This window comes from Amblyomma mixtum, chromosome 9, assembly GCF_055824585.1.
Source record: "Amblyomma mixtum isolate Tamu chromosome 9, ASM5582458v1, whole genome shotgun sequence".
NCBI lineage: Eukaryota > Metazoa > Arthropoda > Arachnida > Ixodida > Ixodidae > Amblyomma > Amblyomma mixtum.
In genome coordinates, this window is record NC_143020.1 from 7197677 (window position 1) to 7225403 (window position 27727).

Genomic DNA, 27727 nt, shown 5'->3' on the forward strand with positions numbered 1-27727 from the left:
ACACTTTGAAGGGAAGGGCAACAGGGCATTGGTCATCGTCGACAGGTTCTCAGTGCAGTACTGCAGCTGCGTCTGGTATCCCGCAGGCCCGCATGATACGCCATTGCTGATGTTGCAGGCTAGAGATAGGTAGAGTAGGTTGCTGTGAGAAGGGAGTGGGGTGGGGTAATAGTGGATGCGGTTGGAATTTGGGCACTACTACGTGCGGTGGTGGAGAGTTGGTCGCACGTTGCTGGATGGCGGGCAGCGCGACGGGAAATATGCTCGTGGTAGATGCCCCGGAAGCAGTTTGTATGGTGCTCTCGGAAGTGATGAGTGCGGTGGGGGTAGTTTACTTTGTTTGAATCCGTAATATTCGAAGATATGCTAGAGTGTGAGTGTTTCCAACGGGGATGCGTCGCCGTTGAGGTGTCTTCACGGGCGGCATATATCAAACTATTTGTTCGTTTCTCAGCAAGTCTCTGGCCTACAAGAATGATTGGGTAAAATCTAGATACACACCAATGCAGTTAAGTGTGGGGAGTGCCCGGTTTTATGGATTCCGCGATGGCTTGTACGTGACGTCACGGGAGGCACTGTGGTCTTCAATGCACGAATTCAGCCGATATTGCGGTAGGCGGCATCAAGAGATTTAAAAAAGCTCGCAAGATTTAACCTCGATTTCGTTTAATCAATCTGGCTGCTGCTGAAATATCGGTGCAGGAGCTCTAAAAACTTATTTCGGCAATAATATAAGGAACCAGATGCAAAGAGCGCAAGGTAGGCCACAATGTACGCGATTAGAAAGCAAATTGGTAATTCAACTGGATGTCGTTTTCAATAGGCTTCACTTTGGGAAAGCGAGATGCGAACAATGTAGTGAGCTGTTTATACAAGTGATGCGACTCCCTAGAATAAATTTCGCCATTGCAGGAGCATGAGTCAAGAAAGATTAGCGGTGCGATTCTGGCCCAGAAGGCCTGTCTACTTGATTTCTGCTCGGGACATGCAATCCCACATGCCAGAAAAAGGCCTCTTGTTATGAGTGTGCTCTTGGCTTTGAGCAGGTACTCAATATGACGACGAAGCTTGCGGTGCTAGTTGTCACTAAGTTCTGGTTTGGTTTGGTTTATAGGATTTAACGTCCCAAAGCGACTAAGGCTATGAGAGACGCCGTAGTGGAGGGCTCCGGAAATTTCGACCACCTGGGGTTCTTTAACGTGCACTGACATCGCACAGTGCACGGGCCTCTAGAATTTCTCCTCCAAAGAAATTCCAGCCGCCGCGGCCGGGATCGAACCCGCGTCTTTTGGGACAGCAGCCGAGCACCATAGCCACTGAGCCACCGCGGCGGCAGAAATCAAGTAGACAGGCTGTCAAGGAATATTTTGTTGATATCATGACTATCAGGCCTGTTACGTCGCTCTGGTCATTCAAGAGTGATCAATCCACTGATGTGTTTCGAAGCAGGCGCAGTATGCAGGTACCGTCGGCCGTGCATTAGATGCTACTGGTAGCCATTATTCGTAGCCATGACTTGAAGCGATCGTAGCGATGACTCCTTCCTCATTGTATTGTATTCCTCATTGTATTGATGCGCACGCAAGCTACCGCCCTTGTCAACGTTACTATTTTACCTGGTCAGTTTGCAAACCTGGTCAGTTTGAAAGTTCGGCGGCCAAACGTGGCCCCATTCGGCTCCCTCTCGTGAGGTGGCGCTTTCGACGCTGTTGGCCCGCTCCGGTCGGTCTCTCGTCACAGGAACTATCGCTATGAGACGAGCGCGCCGTGTTTCACGCCACTTTACGCCGGTAATTCCTGTTTAACGAAGATATTTCCAAGATAGGGCACACATATTATTCTGAATGTGGAACTACAGTAGCATTAAGGCTGCGCGAACGGTCCGGGGCGGCAGAGGTACGATCGGGATGTCTGAATCATTAGCTATTTCGATGAGACATCTGGTCCTTGGTCGGGTATAGTTTTTTGTTTCATTTACTTCCCTACAAACTAAATGACTCTTTGCTTACGGCGAACCACGACACGGTAAATCAGTGGCATGTTGCCGAAAATATCGAAACCTAAGGCCATGTGCGATCGGTTTGTAGCTAGACAGTCAGCGATGCATACGCGCTTTTTAAAGGGAGAAGCAGGACTACCACCGCGAAACTTCGACGTCATTAAAGTCATAAAACGCGAAAAATGACGGTAATAGTACAGGTCAGAATGAAAGCAGTTTATTCAATTCATATAGGAAAAAAACATATACTTCTTAATGGGAGCCACTTTTAATGGGCCAAACAGGTACAAGAGAGGTGCTTTTACAAGAGATAAGAGACGTGCTAGAGAAAAAGTGCATTCTTGTAGCAAGAATAAAATTCAGTATCTAACAAGTGAATGCCGACATGTGCTCAGCACAACCAAAGCGAGCAAGGCTGCACTTCTCTAGCTCTTCCAGCACTTTCCAGAAAATGTTTGCAGCCTTGGAGATGATCCGTGTGAATTGCGGTCGCACATTACGTAGAACGCTTATCTTGCCTTGGTTTGTGAGCAGACAGGGCGACAGCTCGGCCGCACCGACTCACGGACGCATAGCTCGGGTGCACCGACGCTGTTGGGCTTCTGTGTTGAGTTGGAGCCGGAGCCAACGCCGCGCGAGCTGCGTCGCTCGAAACGCACTTATATAAATCTGGCAAGGACACAGAGGAGCAGCGATCAACTTGCAGCGCAGTTTAACCCAACAAAGGAACGCCTGTCACAAAAACGCTTCGCTGTAGTCTTCGCTGAAGTGGTCAGCGAGGCTACCGTATCGAGAAGCCCGTCAAACAGCGACGAGAGCGCCCCCGCTCGTCGGTACAGGCGAGGGCGACCTCCGCGGAGTCGGAGTTTGCAAACTGAAAAAGTAATCTAGTAACGTTGGCCCTTGTATCGTTTGAATAGACGTTGCGTTCCCAAGCAGCGTAGGTGATTGGCGCCATATTGGAAACTTACCGGCAAAAGCCGGTCCTACAAAGGACCAGAGTGAAATCATTCATTTGCAATATTGGGCAGATTACCTGTGCTCCTTGGGTGCGTGCCACCGACATCTGAAGAGCGGCTCATCTGCCCCCGGGGGTCTACGTATCCCTCGCTCGAACGCCGAGATATCCATAAAAGGTGCTCCCTTGTGCCAGTGGTCAACATGCTCTGCTGTAAAAAGAGTGGAGTGCACAATAGCCCGGGTACAGCAGCGTGACAGCCTGGCTCCTCGGGTGGATGCAAGACTTCGGCTTTTCAGGTGTCGAGTCTCTTCCCTGGTCGCCGTGAGGTACCGTGTTGGGTTTTAAGGGGGTTTACATTTGCCCGGACGGTCTGCTATTGTTATTGTTGTTGTGCTTACAGTAGATGGCACATGTCCACACTGGAGCATCGGCAAGGATCGGGAGGCGTAGATTGTTATTCACCTGCATTTTTACGTGGCCTCGCTTATTACGAATGAGGGCGATGTGGCCATTAAAATATGTATTAGGGCTACGACATTGCTTCTCAGATACAACGAACAAGTGTGCTGCATAACTCGGTAAAGCGACCGAAAAGGTGCCCCAAAATCAGCCCCGCCGCCGAAAACCTCACACTTCTGTAGAGCCAGTGTGCGAAGAGCGCCTCCCAATCCCCGTGACGGAATCTCTCCTCTCGTTTGGAAAGAACGTGGCGTCTCGAGAAAGTCGTGATTAAGGCATGATGTGTACAACGCAAACGAAACTGCTTATCCGACGTGGCCGTCGAAATGCATGCCTGGCAAGGCATCTTTCTGCACACGTTTACGGATGGCAGCAATCGGCGGCTGCCGTTTGTCACCAGGAAGTCTATCAGGCCAAGCTGCTTTGTCAGCAACGCAGGCGTACACTACAGGCCCAACACAAAGACCTGGATCACAAACGACTTTTGTTTATTCGACGAGTATGCCCCTACACTGTTAGCAAAAAAAACACCCAAAAGGGAGTAAATGGCTTGTCCTGTAACGCACACCCAAAAGGAGGTTTTTTTTACTCCATATGTATGGTGTTGTTGTTTACTCCCTTATATTAGGGAGTTATTTTGGAGTATAAAGGGAGTTATTTTGGAGTGAAAAGTGAGTAAATTTTTTGCTACCCACAGAGATGGAGCCCAAAAATGTCGTCTTGTTTATTTATCCTCCTTCAGGCTCATTCTTACAGTAGTGACAGGGGCGGAAACGGGCAGTAGCTCTGCGGGCCGCCAGCAACCCAACTTGGGAAACTGCGCTGCCCTAATGTGACCCCGCACCACGCATTCTTTTCGCCGTATGCAAGCCCAGCGGCGGCGTAGGCGGCAGGAGTCGTCTGCTTGTCGTCTCCTTTTGCTGTACGAGCTCGTTTGTTGGCCATGTTCGTAGATAAAGGGATGTAACATTATAATCAATATTTCAAAACTGAAAAGGAGACGCTGGGTAGTTTTCACGGTCATGCACACGCTATATTTGACTCAAAACCAGAGCATAGAAGATGAAAATACACCTGATGGTAGTTTGGAATGACAGTGTTAGCTTTCATATTCCCTTCATTAAGGCTTGGATTTTAAACATGGCAGAGGAAAAATGTGGCCTCATGAGCTGAATCAAGAGCTCAGCGCTGACACTATGTTCTATCACAGTTCCATGTTCATGCAACACATAAGCTGTTGCAATACATTGCGAGGACCACACTGAAAAATGTCTGCGAGAATTAGGCCTAAGCGGGGGCTGCAACAGGGTGGCGACACAAACAAAGGAAAGTCAGGTATGGTTAGAGCACTGGAGGCTTCACAGGAGCAATTCAATTATGTAACGTACTGTAGGAGAAAACGGCGACAAGTCGATATCTTGTACCGCGGCAGGCGCCCGTGAAGGAGCAGAAGTCAGCAGAGATGCAGCGACGATGGTAACCAAGCGGTCTTCACTCACCGCCATTATTCGACGACTGACCAGAAGCAGACGAGACGCTAGGCGGCGCGGCGGATTGCACAAAATGGTGTTTTTTTACTTCATTTCGGCACTGGTGGAGTATTTGGCACAATTAACTCCATTTCTAGACTGCAGGTAAATCCTCATTTTTACTCCATTATTCCCTCATGGGAGTAAAATGGGGGACAGTCCACCTTTTTACTCCCCACTCGTGGAGTAAATGTTTTCAGAAATGGAGTAAAAAGGGTGGACACCAGCCTTTTTACTCCCTTTTGGGTATATTTTTGTTTACAGTGTAGGCATTAGTTTAGTGGAGGGGGTGTATACGAATGACGCATCATTTCATTTCGTTTTACTTCCTTAAAGGCCCCATGACTGAAGTATTATATAAGGGGTGGGAAGTAATAAAGAAAGCATTCTTACAACTGTACATAATTTTTATACATTTTCATTGAACTTTGATAGCAGGTGATGGTAGCAGTGTCGCTTGGAAGGCCGTTCCAGTCTGCAGCTGTGAGGGGAAAAAGAAATTGGCAAAGGTGACAGCGCGCGAGAGTGGACGGGCTACAAGAAAATGATTTTCTAGGACAACATGGCGAACAAAGTAAAGTTCATGCTCCTGCTTGACAACTGTGCGGAGCACCGTGTGCTGTCTTTTTGGAATGCGGTGACCAAGTTCTCCTGCCACCGAATGCGACGCGAAAGACCAGTCACTCGACATTGGCGTATCGATCACGCGTTCAAGGTGCCCTACTGGCGGCGCGTCACTGCGTATATGTGCCGGTAGCTGCTTCGAGACTAGCTGCCGATGTCGCGGTTATGATCTGTTTTTTTCGCAGCCAAGAAAATCATTTAAACCGCTTAGATGGAAATGAGTGCATATGAACGAATCACGAATTGCTTCAGTGGGGTAGGATTTACGCACCCGAGAACGACGGAGGACGCGGTCGAACACCCACGAGTTCTGAACAACTTGCACTGGTGGCAATGTGTCATTCAAAGTTGGCCGGATATGAATTTGTATAGAATGACTTGGTTTGAGCGGTTGATGACGGTGACATAGCAGAGCCATACACCGATTCGAATAAAATACTCGTGCTTAAGCATTCCCAAGCTACCAAGAAAAAGAACATTACGAAGACGATGCCGAGGAGGCCGACGTAGCCCCAGCTGCCGCGAACGCGTCAACCGAGATTAATTAATCTCATCCCTAAGCAGCATGTTAGCATAGAATGTCCCGGCGAAGAGCACATGACGTCTCTGGCGAAGTCGGAAAGCGCCCTTTAAGAAGCGGACACGCATATTGAGCTTCTTTAAAAAATAAACGGCACTTGCGTCTGGCTTTGTACTTTTGGCTGTAACATGGGATGCCCACTTACTGCGAAACTAAAGCGAACGCCATCGGCGTGACCACCAGGATCGTTATAAGTGGGCTCGACTGCATTAAACAAGTGAAAGAGAAAATAGAGGTAGAGGAAATGCAGGGAGGTTAATCAGAAGGATGTTCCGGTTGGCTACCCTGCAAGGGGGAAAGAGAAGATGGGCGTATAAGGAAAAGAGAGAAAAGATTATGAGGCCTGGAGCAAGCCCAGCAAGCTGAGATATGAGCGCTGAAAGTCAGTCCAACGCCGCGGAGGCCTGCACGCTTTGAGGGCTGCCGAGCGCTGCGGCATCGGCACAACACAGCGTCCGTCCTTCGCCGCCACACACAAGACACTCACGCCGAGCAGACTGTCTGCCATGAAGCAAGGTTGCTTTCCGGTGTAGTGTGATGTGATGATGTCTATGATAAAGTGAGACATCGCGGCTTCTCCTTGGAATGATGCGACTAAATAAAGGCAGATAAAACGCAAGCGGAGGTGCAAAACCGATGGGTTCAAAGTACAGCCTGGGCTGAAAAAAATGTTTCAACAAAAATGATAAATTAAATAATTCAAAAATGAAATCGTGTAAAGAAAAGAAAATATTGTAATATTTGGCAAGCTTGCTCTGTGTCGCAGAAGGCGCGTAAATTTTTTTTGCCTTTGCATCAAAAGTCTCATCTTCAGTGCTGGAAATTAGACGTGCAGAAATGCACCCAACTACTCGTCATTCATCGCGAAGCGGGTAGAAGCCTAGAAGAAGAAAGGAAAAAAAGCAGTTCTTCGAATTTCCAGTTAGAACCCATGGACCAAGCCTTACAACGGAGCACCCTTGCTTGATAACTGGAACCAGTTGGCCTTCGCCGCGACGTTCATTATACATTATCTTGCGGAGAGTGTTCAAAATGAAATGCTTGTAGCTCCTTTTCTCAGGAAGCTTGAGCGCATTTCTTGAGGACATGGAGACGCACATGAGCCTGAAACACTGAGAAGTCCTTACAGAAGCAATATACAACAGAAACGAGTTTACCGTACCAGCCCTGAAAAGAATTAAAACCAGGCCGCTGCAAAGATCATTCTGATTTCCCGATGTAAACAACTAGGGCAATGCCAAAGGTACTCGCGCTACGCGTTCTCGTTGGTCGCATCACGCGTTACGTATTTTAAGTACTCTTCTTCATACTTAACCCGTAAGTAGTAGGTCTCCCGGCGGTCCTATGAGTCTTCGGCGACCTGTGTATGTCTTCTTCCTCACCTCAGTATGTCGATAATGCAGCGTCTTCTTAGTCTTCATAATATGCTGTATGAATCTGGACGTGCGACTTTCTGCGATCTTGGAGCTTTCTGATGTGGTGTCCAGAGGGGGTGGTTATGAGGAAAATTTCTTTCAATAAAGAGCTTTGCGCCTCATAACTGGGATGAACCTTCAATCTAGTGCTCCTATAGCCTTAGCTTTTTGCTGTACCCGGTTAACTAGCTGTCTTTGGTCCTCTAGACTTTAGCTGAACAGCGCAGCCTACCACTGCCCAGGTTGTGGGTTTGGAATTTTCAGAGCGGCATCACAACAATTGAAGATTGGGTTAGAAACATAAAAGATGCTAACGCAAAAACAATCCAAATCATCCAAACTAAAACAGAAACACTCGAGATAGACAGAGCTCCTCCATTTATGGGAAGCCCGAAAAGGTCCAGTAAAACGTTGGAAAAAGCAAAGACTAAATAGAAAGCTACAAATAAAAATAGCGAAGATTACGGCAGAAGCCCATGAGTATGCTGTAAGGCTTAGAAAGCAAAACTGGGTAGAGGTTCATGACTCGCTGAAAGGTGCCCAAAGTACGACCAAATCATGGTCGATCTTACGATGCCTAATAGGCCCATCCAAAATCAAATCGGGCTCAAGCAGAATACTAAGTTCCATAGCCCATAGATTCCGGGGTACGGACTCATATTTAATAACAGCCATGCACAAAAGTAGATTCGGGACCCCTCCCTGGCTTGCAAAACTCGAGGGCTAGCCAAACCCCTCCCTTGACTTCCCCATAACACTGACAGAGATCTACGTAGCAGCCCGTATATCCACAAGAAACACAGCCCCTGGAAGTGACAGGGTTACAAACGGCCTAATCAAGAAACTCAGCAACAACCACCTCATGAATCTAACCAAGTACATCAGCAAAGAACTGTGGGAGAAGGGCCAGCTCCCGTCGATTTGCAAACACACAGACGTCATCAGTATACCTAAAGCAGTGCAGCCTCCAGCTATAAGGTATCTCGGTCCAATCTCCACCACTTCTTGCCTAGGAAAACTCTATGAACGAGCAATACACTTGATGCTTCAAAATTACACAGAAGAAACCAACCTATTTCCTTCATGCATGCTGGGCTTCCGCAAGGGACTCTGCAAGAAAGACGCCTTGCTCCGTATTAAAAAAGAAGTAATGAATATCTCTAAATGCGGCTAAAACCTCCTCCTCGCACTAGACTTGAAGGGAGCCTCCGACAATGTCGGCCACCACGCACCATAATGCAAGAATTAAACAATCTCAACTGCGGGGAGAAGACCTTACAAGTCCCAAGGAGAAATTGAACACTACCTAAAAAAGCAAAAATCCAGGAAAAAGAGAAGACGAGAGTTTTGGGGCTGTGGTTACAAAGCAATCTGAGGGCGGATTATACAATCAAAACTCTCAAGGCTAAGGTAACCTAATATGAAGAATGATGAGAAGGGTAACCTGATATCGGAAAGGAACTAGGGAGGAAGACACCATACGTCTAGTCTAAGCCCTAGTCGTAAGCAGGATTACCTACGGGCTCCCGTATCAAGAGATGAGAATCACTGATAGAAGGGCCATTGACACCATCTTAAGGGGAGCCCATAAAGCTGCCCTAAACATCGCATCAACGACATCAACGGAACGTCTTTGTGCATTCGGAGTAGACAACACCTTTGAAGAGCTCAAGGAGGCGGTTTTAGTGGGTGAAAAAAACGCTTAACCACAACACGAGCGGGTAGGGATATCCTGGCGAGACTGTGGCTATGACAGGCACTACGAACTAGTGAGAGGAAGTCCCAAATTCCGACACTTTCAAGAGAGATGTATGTAAACCAGATATTGAGGCACATGCACCACGAACGGCAGAAGAATGAGAGCCACGGTCAATGCACTGGCAAAAAAGCTATCAAAAGACCCGGAAGCGGTATACATGACATCGCGGCCTACGCCGTGCCAGGCAGGTTCGCGATTGCTGCAGTCGACAGCCAGAAGAGGCCAATCATTAGGGCTTCAATCTATGCCAAAGATCCTGCGGAAGCGGAATCACTGGCCATAGCCATCACCATTAAAACCCAAGATCAAGAGGGGAAATCATCGCACATAGTGACTGACTCCCAACAATCCTGTAGAGACTACCTTGCTGGAAGACCTCACGGAAGAGCCAGCACACTATTAACTGCACTCTCACATTCACACAGAATAACATGGAAACCTGGCCACGAATGCCTAGCTGGAAACAATGATCTAGCCCAATGATCAAGCGAATGATCTAGCCCGAGCTCTAACAAACCGGGAGGACCCGCTTCCCTACCCCACTCCGCTCCTAGGACCGTATGTTGACAGGCTCGAACACCTTAGGCTATAAAGAAGACAATTCTCACCGACCACCACACAAACAACTGTTCTCCTCTGATGCCACTGGGTGGAGGAGAATACAAACAAACACATATCCAAGTCTTTACATTTTACACAAGATCAGACCAACACAATACCCGTTACTATCCTTTTTGTGGAGCAAGCCCCACGCTGTGCCATACATCTTGGCAATACCACGAAAAACCGGACAAAAAGTTAATAGTGCCACACCCGACACACACACGAGAAGTGGTAGGAAGGCCTCACCAGTGACAATCTGGACTCGCAAGCCTGGATCATCTAACCAGTCCGCAAGTCAGCTGCCGCCAGCGGAGCCCTGGACTAGCGGCCCCAACCATCCGGCTCCTGCGAATTAATCTATGCTAACTAAAAGTTTTCAGTAGGGTACAGAGCTGGGCCAATTGGTACGTAGTTTTAAAGGCGCACACACAGAGAGGAATACATGACGACACTGGACCTGTGTCCCACTCTGTGTCTGCGCCCTTCCGCAGTTTTTTCGTTCGAATTAAAAGTTTTCTCTATCTCTTCAACAGGGGGCACGAGCACTTTACCGGGCATTTCTAGCACAAGGAGGCGCTAACCACTCGCAGTTGCACGCACTCCTCGAGGGAATTTTCCAGAAGAAGAGAAAGACAGACACGAAGGAGCCTCAGCCTACGGAAGAAGACCTACTTTCGCCCCTTGGCGGCGGTCCGCCAGCGTCTCGGACTTCACTTTGGCGGGGCAAAAAGCTACTCTCAGCCGGCACCGGCCTTGGCTGCTTCTGCGGAGCCTCTTTGGCAGCGGCCACCGCTGCGCTGCTCTTGTTCACCATCCATGGAGCTGCCACGCGGGACGAGAGGAAGGGCACTGGACCTCGGTTCTGCTGCTCCAGCGAGGCAGGCAGCCTGTTCGCCGTCATCGACAAGCACGAGCCGCCCTGCAGTGACTTCTTCGCGTACATCTGCAAAAACGCCATCAGACACGGCATCGTGCAGCAAGACGTGGCCAACGACATGCTGGTGAGCTTTCGCGCGGACATCCTGCTAATTTTAATAACGAAAGTCTGCTAACCTGCATTTGCATTTTGCTGGTTTCGCCTGCCGGCGAGTCTGAAACTGTTTTAAATGGCGAATTTCGCTAATAACTTTTGAATGTAACCTAAATGGTCACTCAAGTCGAGAGAATTGTAAACGATTTAACCATCATCATCATCATCAGCCTGACTACGTCGACTTCCGGACAAAGGCCTTTCCCAAGTCTCTTCAATTAACTCTGTCCTTTGTCAGTTGCGGCCAGCCCATCTCCGCGGACTTGATTGTGTGGTGACCCTTTCCGGCACAAACTAAGGCTGTTAAATATAAAGAATCGATATCCTGAGGCCACTATGTGGCGGTGAAGGATAATTCATCAGAAAATAATATTCTGTCGGTTCTCTATCAGTTTTTTTGTATCATTATAAATGGAACCAGAGGAGGAACTTAATGCTTTCAAATGGCTTAGTCGAGTGATTCCTATGAATATTTAATATCTGCTTTGAAACAGCTCTTGTCATTGCTGAACTACAGCTTGTGTGTCAGTTTTTATCAATCATATGCGATAATGATATGACGCATAGCTTCTGCCTGCGATGTTATTTTTCAGTTGCGTGAAGGTCAGTGTACGGTCCTACGCAAGAGGAATTCTTGAGTTCATTGAACAAAAGCATTGCTTCTTTTGGGAGACGGTGTGCAAGAAGCAGGGCGACTGCGATCTCATTTTGAAGATTTAAAGCCTCGAGCGCACAGCATCCTTTTGCATTTTCTGAAAATGTAGAATTCGAAATACTCAAAAGTGAGAAATATTCATTATTTGAAAGTGCTTCTTGCAGGCGGTCCACGAAATAGATTTTTATATGATTACTCTTTTGGTCGCTCAGCACGAACTATTTTACGAGTTGGTCCACTTCTCAAAAATTGAAAGGAGGATTGCTAGTGGTAGTGAGAAATTTAAATAAATCATTGCACAGGTTTTGACTCTCTGTTGGGGCCTTTGAAATCGTTTCAGGTATAACCGCACAGTAGAAGTCCATGTTTAAGAGACTGTTGAAAATGAAGGGAAGTAAACTGTTGAACAATTAATGTATGCCAAACCAACTAAAATTATCTTGGCATACTCACTAGGAGGTAACATGTCTTTCTTTTATTCACATTGCAATACATGAGCGGAGATATCCAGGTCTCACTCTCTTCTGGCGGGTTTTAGCCAAATTTGGAACGAGTACTGTCCACCTCCAGAGGGTTCTTCGGGGTCCTTACTTATGACATGGGGAAAATTTTTTAAAAATTTATCAACGCACACTTAAATTCATACACAAAAAGACTTACTCTCTTGCACGCTTGAAGGAACCATAAAGGAGTCGTGCCAATGAAAGAAAAACAAAGCTATTATTTTTTGACCAACATTCGCAAAGTAGTGTCTCCATCCTGCCGTAGTGCGCCTGTTCATTAGGATCAAAACACTAAAGCAAAAGCTTTCATTCTGGGCGGTGCTAGAACGAAAAAAATTGCTTGGTTTTCAGTTGAAGATTGAATAATGCTGCTATTTTTAAAGACAAGCGAAGCAGCCCTAATGAATTACATTGTGTTCAAGCGAAGCCTGTTGATCAAAGAACAAAAAAAGGTGTGGTTTAGCTTTTGTTAAACCTGGTTGGCTGCGCAAGCATTGCAATATTATGCTTGGTCGCACGCAGTCGTGCTGATTGTTTGCTTGTTTAGCGTGGGCATCCTTGGTTTTCATCCGATTTTCAAGATATTCGGCCCGTTGTTCTTCTGTTTCCTCCGCACGTCTTCGTCTCCTAGCTTCATTCCGTATAGCATGGCTGGACTCACAGTCTGAACTTGAACTGGCTTGTTTAGCTGCTTCTGAGTCTCGTCGTTTTCGCAAACGTTCTTCTCATTGCTCCTCTGTTTCATGGGCACGTTGTTTCCGCTTGGCATCATTCCGTTTAGCTTGCCTAATCCCAGCTTCTGAACTCGATAGAGCTCGTCTAGCTGCTTCGGCTTCTCGTAGTTTCCGCACTCGTTCTTCTCGTTGCTATTCCGCTTCTTGGGCACGTTGTAACCTCTTTCTTGCATTCTTCCTAGCTTGCTTGGCTGTCGCCTTAGAGTTACTGTGCAGAAGCAGTAGATCAACTAGATTCAGATACAGACTCTTCGTCGGTGACTTCCATGGCGAGACTCCTCGAGGAGCGCGCGCACGACCGGCTCCTCTTGGCTGCGGTGGAGTGAGCAAGCTGACGTCACACATCGCCATAGCAACGGAGAGGCTGACGTCACACCATCTGTTAGGTGCGGCGTCGGCTCCTCGAGGAGCAGGGGGTCCACGCACCACGGGACGAACGGTTAGACCTGGCGTATTATTGCTTTCGCAATAAAATTTTTTGCCATGATAAAAGGTCTGCTAAAGCCCACTTTACATTATATTAGCTGCAGAAGTTGTAGTAGGAGCTTGTTCGGGTGTAATAAACAAGACACCTAAGGTTCTTGTTTGTGCAGTATTCTCACGACATTCTTGGCTCCGAAGTATGGACGGGATCTCTAGGAGATTTGTTACGCAGTGAATAGGAAGCGAAGTTGTCTGTTCGTTTCAGCAACTATCTCAGCGGTAGACTTCTCTATGCTTACTCGATCCAAGCAACAAGTTTAAGCTGACGACGGCCTCCGTCGGCCGCCAACGTTGGCCCAGGGTGTGCCAAGAAGGTTGGAGATTCAGTGGCCCCACGTTTGCCGACGTCCATCCCTACTCTATGTACGCTTATGCGTTTGAACCTGTGTATTGCGCATCACTTCAGTCTGTGCGCCCTCTGCACGGCACATAGCAGAGTTGAGTGCCACACTCCAACATATAGCGGTCATTTCGTACGCTGTCTGGATACCAACTGCTTTTGATAGCAGGTGAACGCGTCCGGTTTCAGTTGCACCAAAGGACAACTGCTTCGTTTCTTTATCCAGTTCAGGCATGGTGAAAGTGTGATTGGCGCTAACGTTATAATTATAGAAGGAGTAAGCGCAACCCTCGTCAAAACTGAAAGACCACTGGGTTTCCTGTTGGGCCATGTGGTGTGAATTGGGCATCGGCAGTTTTGAGAAGCCTTGAGGCGAAGAGGCACTAGTCCTCTCTCCTCTGTCCTGCAACGTGGGACTTCGCGGATTCTGCGAGAACATCAGCCATGGCGCTTCCTAACAAAGACATGAACGATCAATATAGACTATGTAATGCATTGCCAGTCCGCGAATAGAACATCGCTCGGTACGTTTAGTACCCCGAAAGATTGTCGACGTTGCATGTTGTGCTTCATGGGATATATGTTAATATGTAAAACACTCTCCGCGTCGGCTTTGCCTTACTTTATCGCCGCTTGGACATCGAACCCACACAAAACAATCCCTAAAGATGGGGATCGGCACTCCGTGGTACTATTCGCACCTTGGTTCAACGACACGAGTGTCAATGCTCCGTAGTACGACGAAAATGACCGTTGTGAACAAATTTCATTATGCGTCTTTAATTATATGCTTGGTCTTTGTCCTGTTGTGCAATTTCGCAGGAGGATATCGCCTCCAACATCATCAAAGGAACACAAAACTACGGCAGTACGGCTGCGGCAGCACTTCACGCTCTCTACACATCGTGCCTCAATGAGGTTTGGCGCCAAGATCAGCGAGCCAGAGATGTCACGACGATCGTGCTGGAAATCGCAAACACCTCCAGCCGAATGAGTGGCGCAGATTTGCTACGTTTCGCCCTCGCGGTGGATAGGCGATACCACCTCAAGTTTATTTTCACTTTAATCAGCCAAACCACTAAAACACAAGGGTTCGTGTTAAAAAGGAGGCTACTCCGGACCACCGAATACAAAGCATTTTGCGACGATTCCTGCTACACCACTGCTCTCTCCATCCTGAGTGGGCATTTCGGCACTAACTACACCCGGAAGGACGTGTCCGCGTGGGAAAAAAAATTTCCACTTGACAAAAAAAGAACTGGTTCGTTGTCTTTAGAAGAGATGAGCGGCATCTTCGGCGGTCTGAAAGCGTCGCAGCTGCAGGACATATTTCTCGAGTTTCTTATCGATATTGACCAAGTTAGGGAATTTCAGACGATCTCCAAGGCTGCTTTCTCTACGGACGTACGCCTCTTGAGGAGCGACCAGCCGTTGTCCTTATGCTACATGCTACTTGTTGTCGCCCTGGATGCCATGAGCTACATTCAAAGGGGCAACACATTGAAATCGCCAACAGTGCGTAGCAAGGAAGTCTGTAACGACCACGTGTTCCAGAGTGGCCAGCTATGGCGGGTGACGTATGTAGCGGCCCTCGCGAGTCCCGCGAAAGACCAGCAGCTGCATAAGATCTTCGAGGAGACTCGAAGAAGATTCGTGGAATACGCCCCTATCCTGCGGCTCATTGCGGCGCCAAATGACACGGAGCACTTCCGGGCGATGGTCGGCAACTTTACTCTGAAGCTACCCGGCGACCTGGTGTTCCAGGAGCCGGCCGTTCCTCAAATGTCAAAGCAAGGATTCGCACGAAACCTGTTCTTCGCGCACAACTTCGAGTTCGACGCTAAAAAGGCAAATGCGAAACGAGGGTTCCCCTGGATTCGAGACGACAATGAGCACAGAGCCAACAACCGTCTGTACTTTTTGAACAAGTCCACCCTGTACGTGTCGTCTTCGGGCTACGGCTGGCTGAGTTCGGGCACCCTCGATCCACTTCTTGCGGACGCCGCGGTCATATCGAGTCGTATGGCAGCTTTGATGTGGAGCAACGTGCGGAGACCGGCGCGCTGGTCTCGAGAAACAATGGCGGCGTTCAAAGAGTTCAGGTAATGTATATCACTATGTTGTGAACGAGCCAAAAAAAAAAAACCAAGCCCTCACGAAAGAACGTGGCCTAATCTGTTGCAAGCATTTTCGGTTAAGATCATAGTTTGCTGTGAGTTGAAGGTTCCGCTATGCCCAGCACAGCAGCTACCGACCGCGGGTTTATTTCACAGGTGCAAATGCAAAGTATTCCGGCGAGGTCATCTTAAGGCGCTTGCTGTACCCTTTAGCAATGTGGGAGCCTAAAGTGACTGAATTTAATTTCTTTTTTTTTGGGTCTAAGGTACGGAAATTATTATTATGCACAACAGCCTCCGCTGCTCTCATGCCATGAAATCCATAATTATGGGTCTGCGTAATATGAAGTCTCTGGTTAAATGCTTCCCGTTCACATCACGCTTTAAAAATAACCTGGTGCTTTACGCAACCAGTCATTCTTAAAGTAATTGTTGGTAGCGTGTAGTTGTTTCGCCCGCAAATTAACGCTGTGATTAATAGTTTCACGCTAGGCTTAGAGAATGCTCTGAGTTGTCTCAGTACTGCCGTCACCATATTCCGCAATCAAGCTTAAAAAAAAAAGTTCACTCCTAATTCACCTAACTTTAGTTGGCCGTTTTCTTTAAAATGTTGCAGTAGACATTGGATACACGGCCGATCATGGCAGTGGCTTAACCAGAAATATTTTTCGGGGGCTCTGATGTGCCACCGTTAAAAAATTAAAAGAAAGACAGCATGCATCCCAAAAAAATCTTAGTCATTTTTCTGCTGCAATAAAGCCGAAAGGTTAGTTGTTTCATTCACTGTTACATCCGCCTTAGATGCTTCTGCGCCATTAGACTAAACATAACCAGTAAGTTGTCCCGTGTACATGTCACATCACATTCATCAGCGTCACAAAGTTGGAATGAAAAAAAAAATCACACCATATCTACATTTTAGTCTTTACTAACACGTGGATCACGTGAATGGAACCTTCCCGGAGAAATTCTCGACATAAGAGATAACGAGCATTTTCTGACCGCACTAGCATAATTAACAGGAGGATGAAACTGCTTTGCAACAGTTACTTCATTACTTTATCTATCTTGTTATTTGTAACCACTCCTCTCGAATGCGTTCGGCCCTAAGGGTTCAATAAATAAAGTATTCAGGTTCTAATGAGTATTTAAAACAAATATTTAGACATGTTGTTTCAGCTTTAATAAAGTCTGTTTGGAAACATTCTTTATTGCTGAGAACCTAAATGTTAAGTACGTAGCACTATAGGCAGGAAGCTCGGCTATTATAAACTGAACGAGCGACAAGATACCATAAAGAATGTACAAAAATGCACTAGTAAAATGAATTCAGTACTGTATCATGCCGATATAACAATTATACTCCGCGCAAATAGAGAAGGAGCGCACTCGTAGTACCTTTTCTGAAACTTTGAAAACCACCAACAAGTTCTAGGAGTTACAGGCCGATAGCCTTCACCAGCTGTACAGCAAAATCATAGGAAAGTGCTGTCGACATATGACTGACATTCGTAATTTAATATCGGCGACTTTTAGAATGCATCTATGTGGATTTGAAAAAAAACATGAACGACCTACCACCTTGTTGTCCCAGAAAACACCATCGGGGAGGTGTTCATCCACAAGCAGTATGGTGTCGGGTCTTCTTCGACCTCGAGAAGGTCTGTGATGCCACGTGGAAGTTTGGTATCCTTCGTGACTAGCAGACCTAGGTATACACTGAAGGATGCCATACTGCTTGAACGACTTTAAAAGCACATTTTGCGTCCGCCTAAGAGCATTTCTTTCCATTAATTTCACACAAGAGAACGGCGTACCCCAGAGGTGTATTCTAAGCACGGCACTTTTCATTTTAAAAATCAATTCCTTAGCTAAAATAGTTCCCAAGAACGTAATGTTTTCGGTTTATGTAGATGACCTACATATAGCATGCACTTCGTTCAGCATTTGTATGTGCAGAGAGACAAATACAAATGTAACTAATTAAACTAGCTCTTTGGGCAGACAGAAATGTATTAAAGTTTTCTCCTGAACAGACAGTAAGTGCTCTGTTCTCATTGAAACGGGGCCTACTGGTTGATCCTAATCTATACTTGAACCAAACCATGGTGCCAATTAGGCAAGAACATAAATTTTTAGGCGCCATTTTTGACAAGAAAATCGCATTTCTACCGAACATCAACAACTTAAAAAGATTCTAGAGCCCTCATTGTCCTAAATGTGGTCTCAGGAAAACGGTGGGGTTCCGATAAGAGTATGCCTTTTTCAAATCATTCGCTCTCTGGTGCGCTCAAAGCTAGACTAAGGGTGCGTAAAATGTGGTTCAGCAAGAGCATCCTACTTGAAACCATTAGACCCTGTTCGTTACCTTTATTATCTGGCGCATTTAGAACATTGCCGGTAGCCAGCCTTTACGTTGACGCTAATGAGCCCGCTTTATAGGATCGAAGAGTGGCACTTGCATGTATTTACGTCCTAATAATGTGTTCTTTCACGAAAAATCTCTGCCATCCCGTTGCCACCAGGTGCCCATGCAAAACACTATTCAACAGCAAACCACATTTTATCAGTCGATTAGTCCTGTGTTTCGAAGATCAATGCGAAGAGTTGGAAGTACTAGATGCTGTACTTAACATTATGGTACACACACTTACCCATTTACACAAAACGCAAACGCCAGAGGAGCATGTACTGCACGAATTCTTTGCACTGCAAGGAAAATGTGGCACCTACACTGCATTTTATACTTATGGCTCAAAAACAGAAATACATGTTAGATGCGAAGTAGCTCAAGGCAAAAATTAAAAAAATGATACGGCGGCCACAGTGTGCATCGCTTTTTACTGCGGAGGGTTAGGCTATCTTCACAGCTGTAGAATAAATAGTAAAAGAACATCGAGACCAGGATTGTCTACACTGATTCTCTGAGTATGCTCAAAGCTCTTCACTCTAGAAATGCTGCTAAACCTATGATAGGAAACATTTTACATGCTACAGTTTGTCACAACATTAAAACATAACATTGAATTCTAATAGGCCCCAGCCGTGTCGGGATGGTAGGAAATGAAAAACCAGATGCGTGCTAAGCACATGCATGATGCATGCTCAGCACATAAATGTGAAACACGTTAAACACGTAACTAACTGTTAGTCATGAGAGAAGGCAACAGCCACAGAAACCAAGTTGCTCAGGGGATTTCAATTAATTAATTTATTTTCTGCTGTTGTTCAATTTAGAATAATACTGAATATGTTATGGCTTAAAGCTAATTGATTAGAAAAGCAGAAGAAAAAACAACGACATGCCGCCGGTGGGATCCGAGCCCACGACCTCCGAATTACGCGTCCGGTGCTCTACCGCTGAGCTACGGCGACGGCTGTCAAATCTTCTGCTTTCGGGGGTATTTATGTTTACAAATAACCTAACCTTTGAGAGCGTTCAGCAGCGCCACCCACGACTTTAAGCGGCGGACGTAGCACGTCCCGAGTTACCGCTGATGTGACGTAGAACGTCATCGAACGGCGAGGGTGGAAGCTGTGTGAGAACCCTCTTATGCTTTCTATGGCGTCAAGGCTGCCAGAGGAAGCAGAGGAAGCCATAGGAAGCATAAGAGGGTTCTCACACAGCTTCCACCCTCGCCGTTCGATGACGTTCTACGTCAAATCAGCGGTAACTCAGGACGTGCTACGTCCGCCGCTTAAGAACGTGGGTGGCGCTGCTGAACGCTCTCAAAGGTTAGGTTATTTGTAAACATAAATACCCCCGAAAGCAGATTTGACAGCCGTCGCCGTAGCTCAGCGGTAGAGCACCGGACGCGTAATTCGAAGGTCGTGGGCTCGGATCCCACCGGTGGCATGTGGTTGTTTTTTCTTCTGCTTTTCTAATCAATTAGCTTTAAGCCATAACATATTCAGTATTATTCTAAATTGAACAACAGCAGAAAATAAATAAATTAATTGAAATCCGCTGTGCAACTTGGTTTCTGTGGCTGTTGCCTTCTCTCATAACTAACAGTTAGTTACATGTTTCACATTTATGTTTTCAGCAATAAATAAGGATTCCAAACAGACTTTATTGAAGCTGAAATAATGTGTTTTAAGTATTTCTTTGCGGTGCGCAAGTAACCGGGATAATATCTTTTGTTAGTCAGTTAGTTATTTAGTTAGTTAAACTAACAAACTAACTAAATGACTGATGATTCCAAACAGACTTTATAAAATCCGAAACAATGTGTTTTAAGTATTTCTTTGCGGTGCGCATGTAACCTGGATATAGGTAGTCAGTTAGTCAGTCAGTAGTTATTTAGTTAGCTAGTTGAACTAACTAGCTAACTAAATAACTAACTGACTGACTAAGTGACTACCTATATCCAGGTTACATGCGCACCGCAAAGAAATACTTAAAACACATTGTTTCGGCTTTAATAAAGTCTGTTTGGAATCATTATTTATTGCTTAAGACATAAATGTGAAGCACGTAGCTTTATAAGCAGGAAGCTCGACTATTATATACTAAATGCGGGACCAGTTAACCGAAAGAATGTACAAAAATTACAAAAATGCCCCGAAAAAACGAATTCACTACTTTATCACGTGGATATACCCATTCTTCTCCGCGCAAATAGATAAGACAGGCCCTTATATCAAAACCTTTGGCTGCGGCTACTTAAATGCAGGCAGTGCGAGGCGCGCTCATCACCCGCAATGGACCCCAAAGGCGCGGTCGAAATGGAGGCGTTGAAGATGGGTCTGCGCATAGCCGCCGCGGTCGGGTCAGCGCCAGCTGAGCCTGCAAGAGGCGTCGCACCTGCGTCGCCAAGACCCAGCTGGTACACAATGCGACCTGCCTTCAGTGTCCGCTGGATGTCCGAGGCGCAGTTCTTCTACGCCCGCTACGCCTATTACAGCTGCAGTGGCACATTTGACGCCACGCTTTTGGTGAACGTGCCACTGTGGCGAAACGCTGACTTTGCCAGGGCGTACCACTGCCCGCCTAGCACGGAGGCCGGTGAACCGAATCAATGCGAGAACGTTACGCTACCTCACGGCTGATGCAGCGATGTGTATTTGTGTGCGGAGACGGCTGCCTGGTGATATGTTTTTGTATGATTTTTGCTTTTTGATTTGTGTGTTCCCTCTTGCGATACCTGTCGACCAGTTGGCTTCGTAGCTATGAAACGTTGCTCTCAATACTCCACACCAGCCGATCATCTAAGCATTTTTAAAAAATTATGTGTGACTCTTGCTGACCCTTATCTGGTATGAACATTTGTGTTTTAACTCATGTCTATTATCTTCACAAAGAACTGTGAGAACAGCGCGGTACTTTTTCGGCGTGCCTTCTGAGATATTCGCGAGAACTGACGTGTCTGGGCGATAAAGCCCTGCCACTATTGGCCCAGCATATGAAAGCTCAGGAAATGATGTAAAAAAAAAAACACAACGCAACAAAGCTAAACATTGATGCGTCATAAATTTTCCTGCTTCGAATTCTATGAAGTATCGTTTACAAATCTTATTTAAGGGTGCGCAAATAGTATTTTTTAGAAATCTAAGTGTCGTTTTTCCGCCGCATCGAGTAAAAAAGTTAAGCAAAAAATGGAAAACGAATCGCGTTGTATTAAATAGAAATAGTATAAGAATCAAATTTTTTCTAGGGTATTCGCTACTTGTGCGATATTCGTAAAAAACTAATATCTTGCGAAAGAGAAAGGCAGTGGCGGCGTTGTTCACCGATTCTGTATCCTAAGGACTTTTCGTTATCACTGTCAAAATACTCAACACTGATCACTAATAAGGGTATATGCGCCGTGTGTTGTCCGTGTGTTAGCGCCGTGTGTTGTCCGTCTTTCTGTGTCCTCGTCTCTTTGCGCTACGTTTTTCACCTTGCACTGATCACTACTTTACTCTACTCGATGATAGCTTTATCTTTGCAACGAAGAGGAGGCTGCGCAGGCGTAGTGGTCGCAAGTCTGCCATTTCTCCAAATAGAACGCACGGTAATGCTTCTTGACGAATACCGCGTTACTCAGCGTTCTAGCCGTTTCTCTTGTCTCTGGTTCATCTGGTGTTTCGAAGGTTCTGGTAACAAGACGAACAAAGGAAATTTATTGTAAACAAAAAATATTTTCCTTTGCTTCTTAACCGTTAAAAATTGGCAGTTGAATAAGAAAGATGCCCTCAGTTACAAATATTTACTCTACACTTTCATGCTTTAGCTTTTTTACTCAATTTTCATAGGAATTCATGTGAGCGTTGGAGACGGTGCCCCAACTCCTCTATTTACCGCGCGATATCAGTGCGCTTTAAAGGACCGCAAGTGGTTAAAATTATCCGGAGTCCTCCGCTACGGCGTTCCTCATAGCCTGAGTTGCTTTTGGACGTTAAACCCCATAAACCTAACGCAACAAAACCAGACTCCTCTATCTTGACTGTAGGGGTGATAAAGTTGTACTCATCAGTGCAGGAAATGCGTTCATCAGCATAGACAAGCACTGTTGACATGAATGCCCAAGACAGTAACACCCTGGATATTACTTTTAGAGAACACTCAAACGAAGCGGGTATAGATAATTGCAAATAGTAAGGATGAAAAAGGAAAGTCTTGCTTCACGGACGACCGCTTAGGAATGAGCTCGGAGGGATGGCCGTTAATAAGCTGAGTGAATGAAACATTTGCAGTTGAGTTGCATTTTTTTAGTAACCTGATTTTCAAAATTACACCACTTCAAATCAGCAACAATGAATGAATGGCGGACACGGTAAATGGCTTCGAAAGGATGATTTGGAGGAAAGCAAGTTGTTCATGAGGTGAGAAGCAAGGTTAAAAAATGTTCCAGTAACGTGTGCATTACTTTTAATGAAACGGCCCATGGGACCGCAGTTTTAGCGGGGCGAATGAGAACTGACATTCTGCTTTGTGGAAGGTTTAATGAAACTTAAGTGGAAAGTTTGCAGTCCACATTTGCCAACGTGATGGGCCTGTTGCATTTCACAGCGCGCACTTTTTCTTCGAGACAGTTCTTCGGGATTAAGAATTCGGTTTTTAGCAATAGTGTAACGAAGCGCACCATCGTTCATTCATCTTGCAAAAGAAACAGCCTATTTTATTGTTTTATTGGCTGTGCGAAAAGGCCAGCAATGATTTTCTTCTCTTGTCGTCTACGTTGTTTTATCTTGTGTTTTCATTCTCTTTCCTTCTTCTGTATGTCTTCGCAGCTGGAGAAATAAGACAATGAGTTGTTGGCTTGGTGTCTTGTGTACTGTTTTCTGGTCCTCTTTATAACATTCTGTTTGCATGCTTGAAAACACAGTGAGCAGAGAGGACACAATCAACGATAAGAAGTCTTGTGCTAAAAGAAGGACTTTTCGAAGGTAGTCTTCTCCGCTTAGAAGAGGACGTACGGCGCGATAGAGCTGCGACAAGTTTGAAGACTTCTTTGATCTGCAGCACAAGAACATCCAAGAGGAAAGAACATTTTTGGAAAGTTGATTCACACGCTGCTAACCGACCTCTAGAACCAGCATCAGCTCGTCGCGCTGAACGAAGCCGGCGACCTCAACGTATCTCAGCGTAAAAGATGCATAGGAGACATAACTGCACTCGTCGCTACAAGTTCTGACGTCGACGGAAGCATCGTTTTGCCCTCATGTCCACCTCTTGCCCCAATCATGCAATCTTCATCTTTTTTTGGGCGGATTATGCGAAGCCTGATTCCTTGTTGGAATGGCCACGAGGGACGGTTAGAAGTCCAGCTACCTTGCAACTGAATGAACGAGTGTAGAGTGAAGGAATGGCCAGCGATACTTATACATGTACACTTGCTGTGGACATGCCCGACTGCGTGTTCGCCAAATGCAGCCGGTACAGCCAGCAATGACAGCGCCGCCCACCGGCAGGTAGCAGCCACATTAAGGCTGGTTATAAATATTCATTCAGAACGACGGCTTGACGTCGCCGCTATGGCGCAGTGGATTAGAGGAACGTGTTGCGTATGGAAGGTCCGCCGTTCGACTCCGCTCTCTGTACTGTAATTTTATTGTTTTTTTTAATTTCATTTTTTTCCATTTTTTCTTTTAGGTCGCAAATCGTGATGCTTAGTGGCATATAACGCCATTTAAGAGGATTTATTATCCCTTTTAGGTAAGCCGTTGTGACAATCTTCAGTCACCGTGATCAATTCACCGTGGTTTCAAGCCTTGTGGCTGTACAGGCTGCAGTTGGCGAATACGCCGGTTACAGCTTCCGTGAGACGACGTTTACTAAGAAAGGTTGGCCTGCGATGGGACGTTGCAGACGACTATACGAAGTGGACTCTAGATAATCGCTATATCACGAACTTGTGCCGCTTTTTAAGCGAGGCTTGTTTGCACTCCTTTTTATAACTTTCTTTCCTTTTTCATTATGCCTGATGGCAAACAGCTCGAATAAAAAAAAATACTCTGCCTTGTACAGAGCCCATCCACGACCCATTGCGGCGGTCTTCAGTGCCGAATACTTTTTCACATACCACGTGTACGCGCTATAACCTATTGGCACACATTTTGGAAGGCTTGGGTGTTGAGTTTGTTCTTTTTCAATGTGTTCTTGCGTTCCGCTACTCACACTCTTAACCTCGGCCACACACTGCGCTGAGATCTCCTTGCCGTTATTCGAAGGGTTAACATTCTCGTGCTTCATTTCAGAAGTTTTCGCATATTTGGGGTCGTCTCGTGGACAAGGAAATACCTTTGTCACCTGTGTCTCCTCAACGTCTTCTTGCTTATTTTGTTTACTAGACCTTGTCTTGGTAGCCTGCATCTCTATTCTAATGTCATGCAATGCAATACGTAAGTTCGCGAACCTTTTGTCGACGGTAGCCATGAAAAGTGCTCTGCGCTCATCATCCGCTCTTATCTCGATCAAATGTGCTCGGATAAGCAAGTGCAGTATTTCGCAAACTATCTTCCCAGTTCGTTTTCGGGGATTGCAAATCAACATTTTGCGTTTCATGTATATTCTGGATGAATGCTGTCAAGGTATGTATTCTTTCACTCATATTCTCTACCGTCTTGGACTGTACGCATACTGAGGACACAGACAGTTGTCTGTCCCCGTGCAGTGCAGAGAAGTGTGTCGCTGTTTCTCTAAAAGCTGCTGTTTGAGCGGTAATATTGGCCAAGGCTTCCTTGACGTTAAAAAGTTCGCTTTTAACAGCTTCGATATCCAACTTTATGCATTCCTTAGGTGAAACACCTGATGGTGTCGGTAGAGCAAATGCACCACAGTTTGACTCTCTATGTGCTATGATCTCCCTGTGAAGAACTCTCGCTCCGCAGCTTCGAAAGCGTGATACTTGGTAAGCTCAGTTTGTGTGGAAGTGCTTCTTCATGCTCGAAGCATCCGTGACAACTTCACCGCCATTTGGATGCTTCCAGCAGCGCACCTGCAACGAACAGATATACGCGTATGCGTTGCCAGCGTATGCGTTGTTATTTGAGTAGCGGGCAACCGACGGTACTGCGACTATTGTAGTGACCAAAGAGCACCGTTCGCTTTCTCAACTAGCCCGAATCCTACCAATATGTGCACATAGCAAATCGTGCGCGTTGAAAGCCTGGAGGCTATTGTATTTATGTTTGAAGCGTGAAGTATAATATCGAGTGGGAGCAATCCTTCAGGACTAGCTCGAGACAGCTAGGCCTCATGTTCCGCTGCTTTGGAAACTTTCCTTTGTGGCTGTTTTCTCCTCACAGAAAAATCGCTTCCTCGGGAAGCGTAGTGAAAGTCAAGCCTCTACCGCAAGACGTTATCACTTCTCAGAAGACACGGTGCATACTCACATCCGATTAGTACAGCCCAGCCGATAAGCACTTACTTCATCGGAGTGACGTAACCCACCGCGACTGCGACGGTAACTGCACAACACAGCTGCATGAAGAAGCTGTTCCGCCACCGAAACAGTCACTTCGTGGTTTCATTTGCTGTGCACTGTGCTGATACCCTATTGCTCGTAAGGTATAAGGTGTGCGGCCAATAGTAAAAGGAGCTCCCGAGGCCGAATTGGGAACGAAAAAGAAAATGCTACTTAGGCTCCTACATACTGCTATTGTTTATTATGCACTGCACAGCCATGAGAGCGGACAACGTTTACCGTCAGTCCGTGTGTTACACGCCGTCTTGAGGCTACTGTTGAACTTCGCTTAAAGTAGCGTGGTTTTCGTGCACCATATTCGTAATAAGGCATTTGCTTTACGGCTACTGTGTTGGGCGGTTGTCACTTGCTCGCGGTCCATGCGAGACAGTCACAAAAAGTTACTCCGCACGTTCAGAGTGAAGCTGATTAATTACAACCAATGAGACCTCGACCATTTTCATGTCCGCATATCGAGCGTGGAGCGTACCACAGTTTTATGTGTGAGGCTGACATAATTGTGAACTTCGTGTAATATGGACACGTTGCCATGCGCGCGTTATAACAATTATATCGCGGAATCCTTCGAAACGATTGTATTCTAGCTTGTGAAGGCTGCTTGGTGCATGGTACTGCTACCATAATGGTCAATATTTGTGTCAATTTATTTTTGTCGCCTTTCTGTGTTTAGCAAACCAGTAGAAAATATTTTAGGTTTCCTAAGCAGCGTAGTGAGCGTATAACAAATTCGTACGATGTGCATGTGAGCGTTTTAAAGCAGTGTCTACATGCGGATATACAATAGGACAACGACCTGCGCGGCCTCGGGAGCATTAAAACTAGCCATTTTTGATGACAACAACAACAACAAAAAAAACATTCAGCAAAGCCTTCAGCGCATGCAAAGACAAGCATTCAGTCGAGCCTTCCGCAGGCTCGAAGAGCCGGCGAGATCAGCGGCTCTCCGCGACATGCAGCACGATCATGTTTTCGAGCCAGAAGTGATCAAATCAGGGTCCTCACTTGTCCTTCGAAGCTTTGGCCGAACCGCAGTGTCGTCTTCCCACTCCTTTACAACCGTATTAGCAGAAACACTGCCTGTCGTAACCGAACCTTCAGATGCAGCAGCCTGCGCGACGGGGCGCGCGCCGAGCAATCAGGAGGTGTGTAATGGCGGCGTGATCACGTGATCAAATACGGCAGCCCCCATGATACGGCGCTAGCGTCTATAGAGGCTTTCATTGCCCGTTTGTAAGCTATCGTTGTTGTTGGTGGGCCTTGATGTAATTATGTTTCTATTTAGTACTTGCATGCATGCGCGCGATTTTGTGAGTTGGGAATATTGTTTCACAATATATTTATAAGAATGGACAATGTCACAAATATCGGAGTACATTTGGAAAGCTGGCGCTGCGCGGAACGAATGTCTCTCGCCCGCGCCGTGGACGATTTGGAAAGCTTGGAGCAACGACCCCTGTCGCCGCCTCAGAGTGGGTAACTTGAAGCCTGCTGTGAGAGACCCTTTGCTCGACACTCGGGCTAGGCGGCTCCGGGCTGCAGAGAAGTATTTAGAACTTTTAAGGCAAAGGCCTTTAACGCATCATCGTTGTCGACAGAAGGTTGTAAGCAGAGGTGTCACGCTTTTCGGTTGGTCGAAGTGATTATGACGTCAGAGGGCGCGGATTCGCCCCCTTTGGAGCAGACGACAACTAATAAAATAGTTGTCCGCTCCGACAGGGGGCGTAAGGCGTCCGTAGGTGACTACATTACATACCTCATTACTGCGAACAGAGCCACCGAACTCATCGAAGGAGAGAGAGAGTCGCGCTAAAGAAGCAGTCGAAGTCGGCAGTCAAAGGGTGTAGTTTAATGTGTAATCAAAGTGTGTAGCCAAGTAAAGCACTAGTACACCACAAACAGTCAGTCTCGCAGTCAATGCCAAACAGTGCGCCAGGAATTTCGCCTGGCAGCACTTTAGAGAGCCAAAGTGCTCCCTGAATATTTTGGGCTCTCTCTTCGCCTCACCAATGACGATGCAGGCAT

The 27727-nt window shown here is 46.4% G+C and overlaps 1 protein-coding gene and 1 pseudogene across 1 annotated transcript in view; one reads left to right on the top strand and one right to left on the bottom strand.

Annotated features, from left to right (window-relative positions):
• LOC149328197 (uncharacterized) overlaps positions 1–20843 on the top strand; it is a 47817-nt gene extending 26974 nt beyond the window's left edge. Inside the window, exons 2-4 of the mRNA XM_089558926.1 lie at positions 10463–10930; positions 14497–15776; positions 20468–20843. Of these exons, the coding sequence (XP_089415052.1) occupies positions 10463–10930; positions 14497–15776; positions 20468–20843 (2124 nt within the window). The remainder of the gene's footprint in view (positions 1–10462; positions 10931–14496; positions 15777–20467) is intronic.
• A 2628-nt stretch (positions 20844–23471) lies between these two features.
• Positions 23472–27727, bottom strand: LOC149328198 (uncharacterized; annotated as a pseudogene).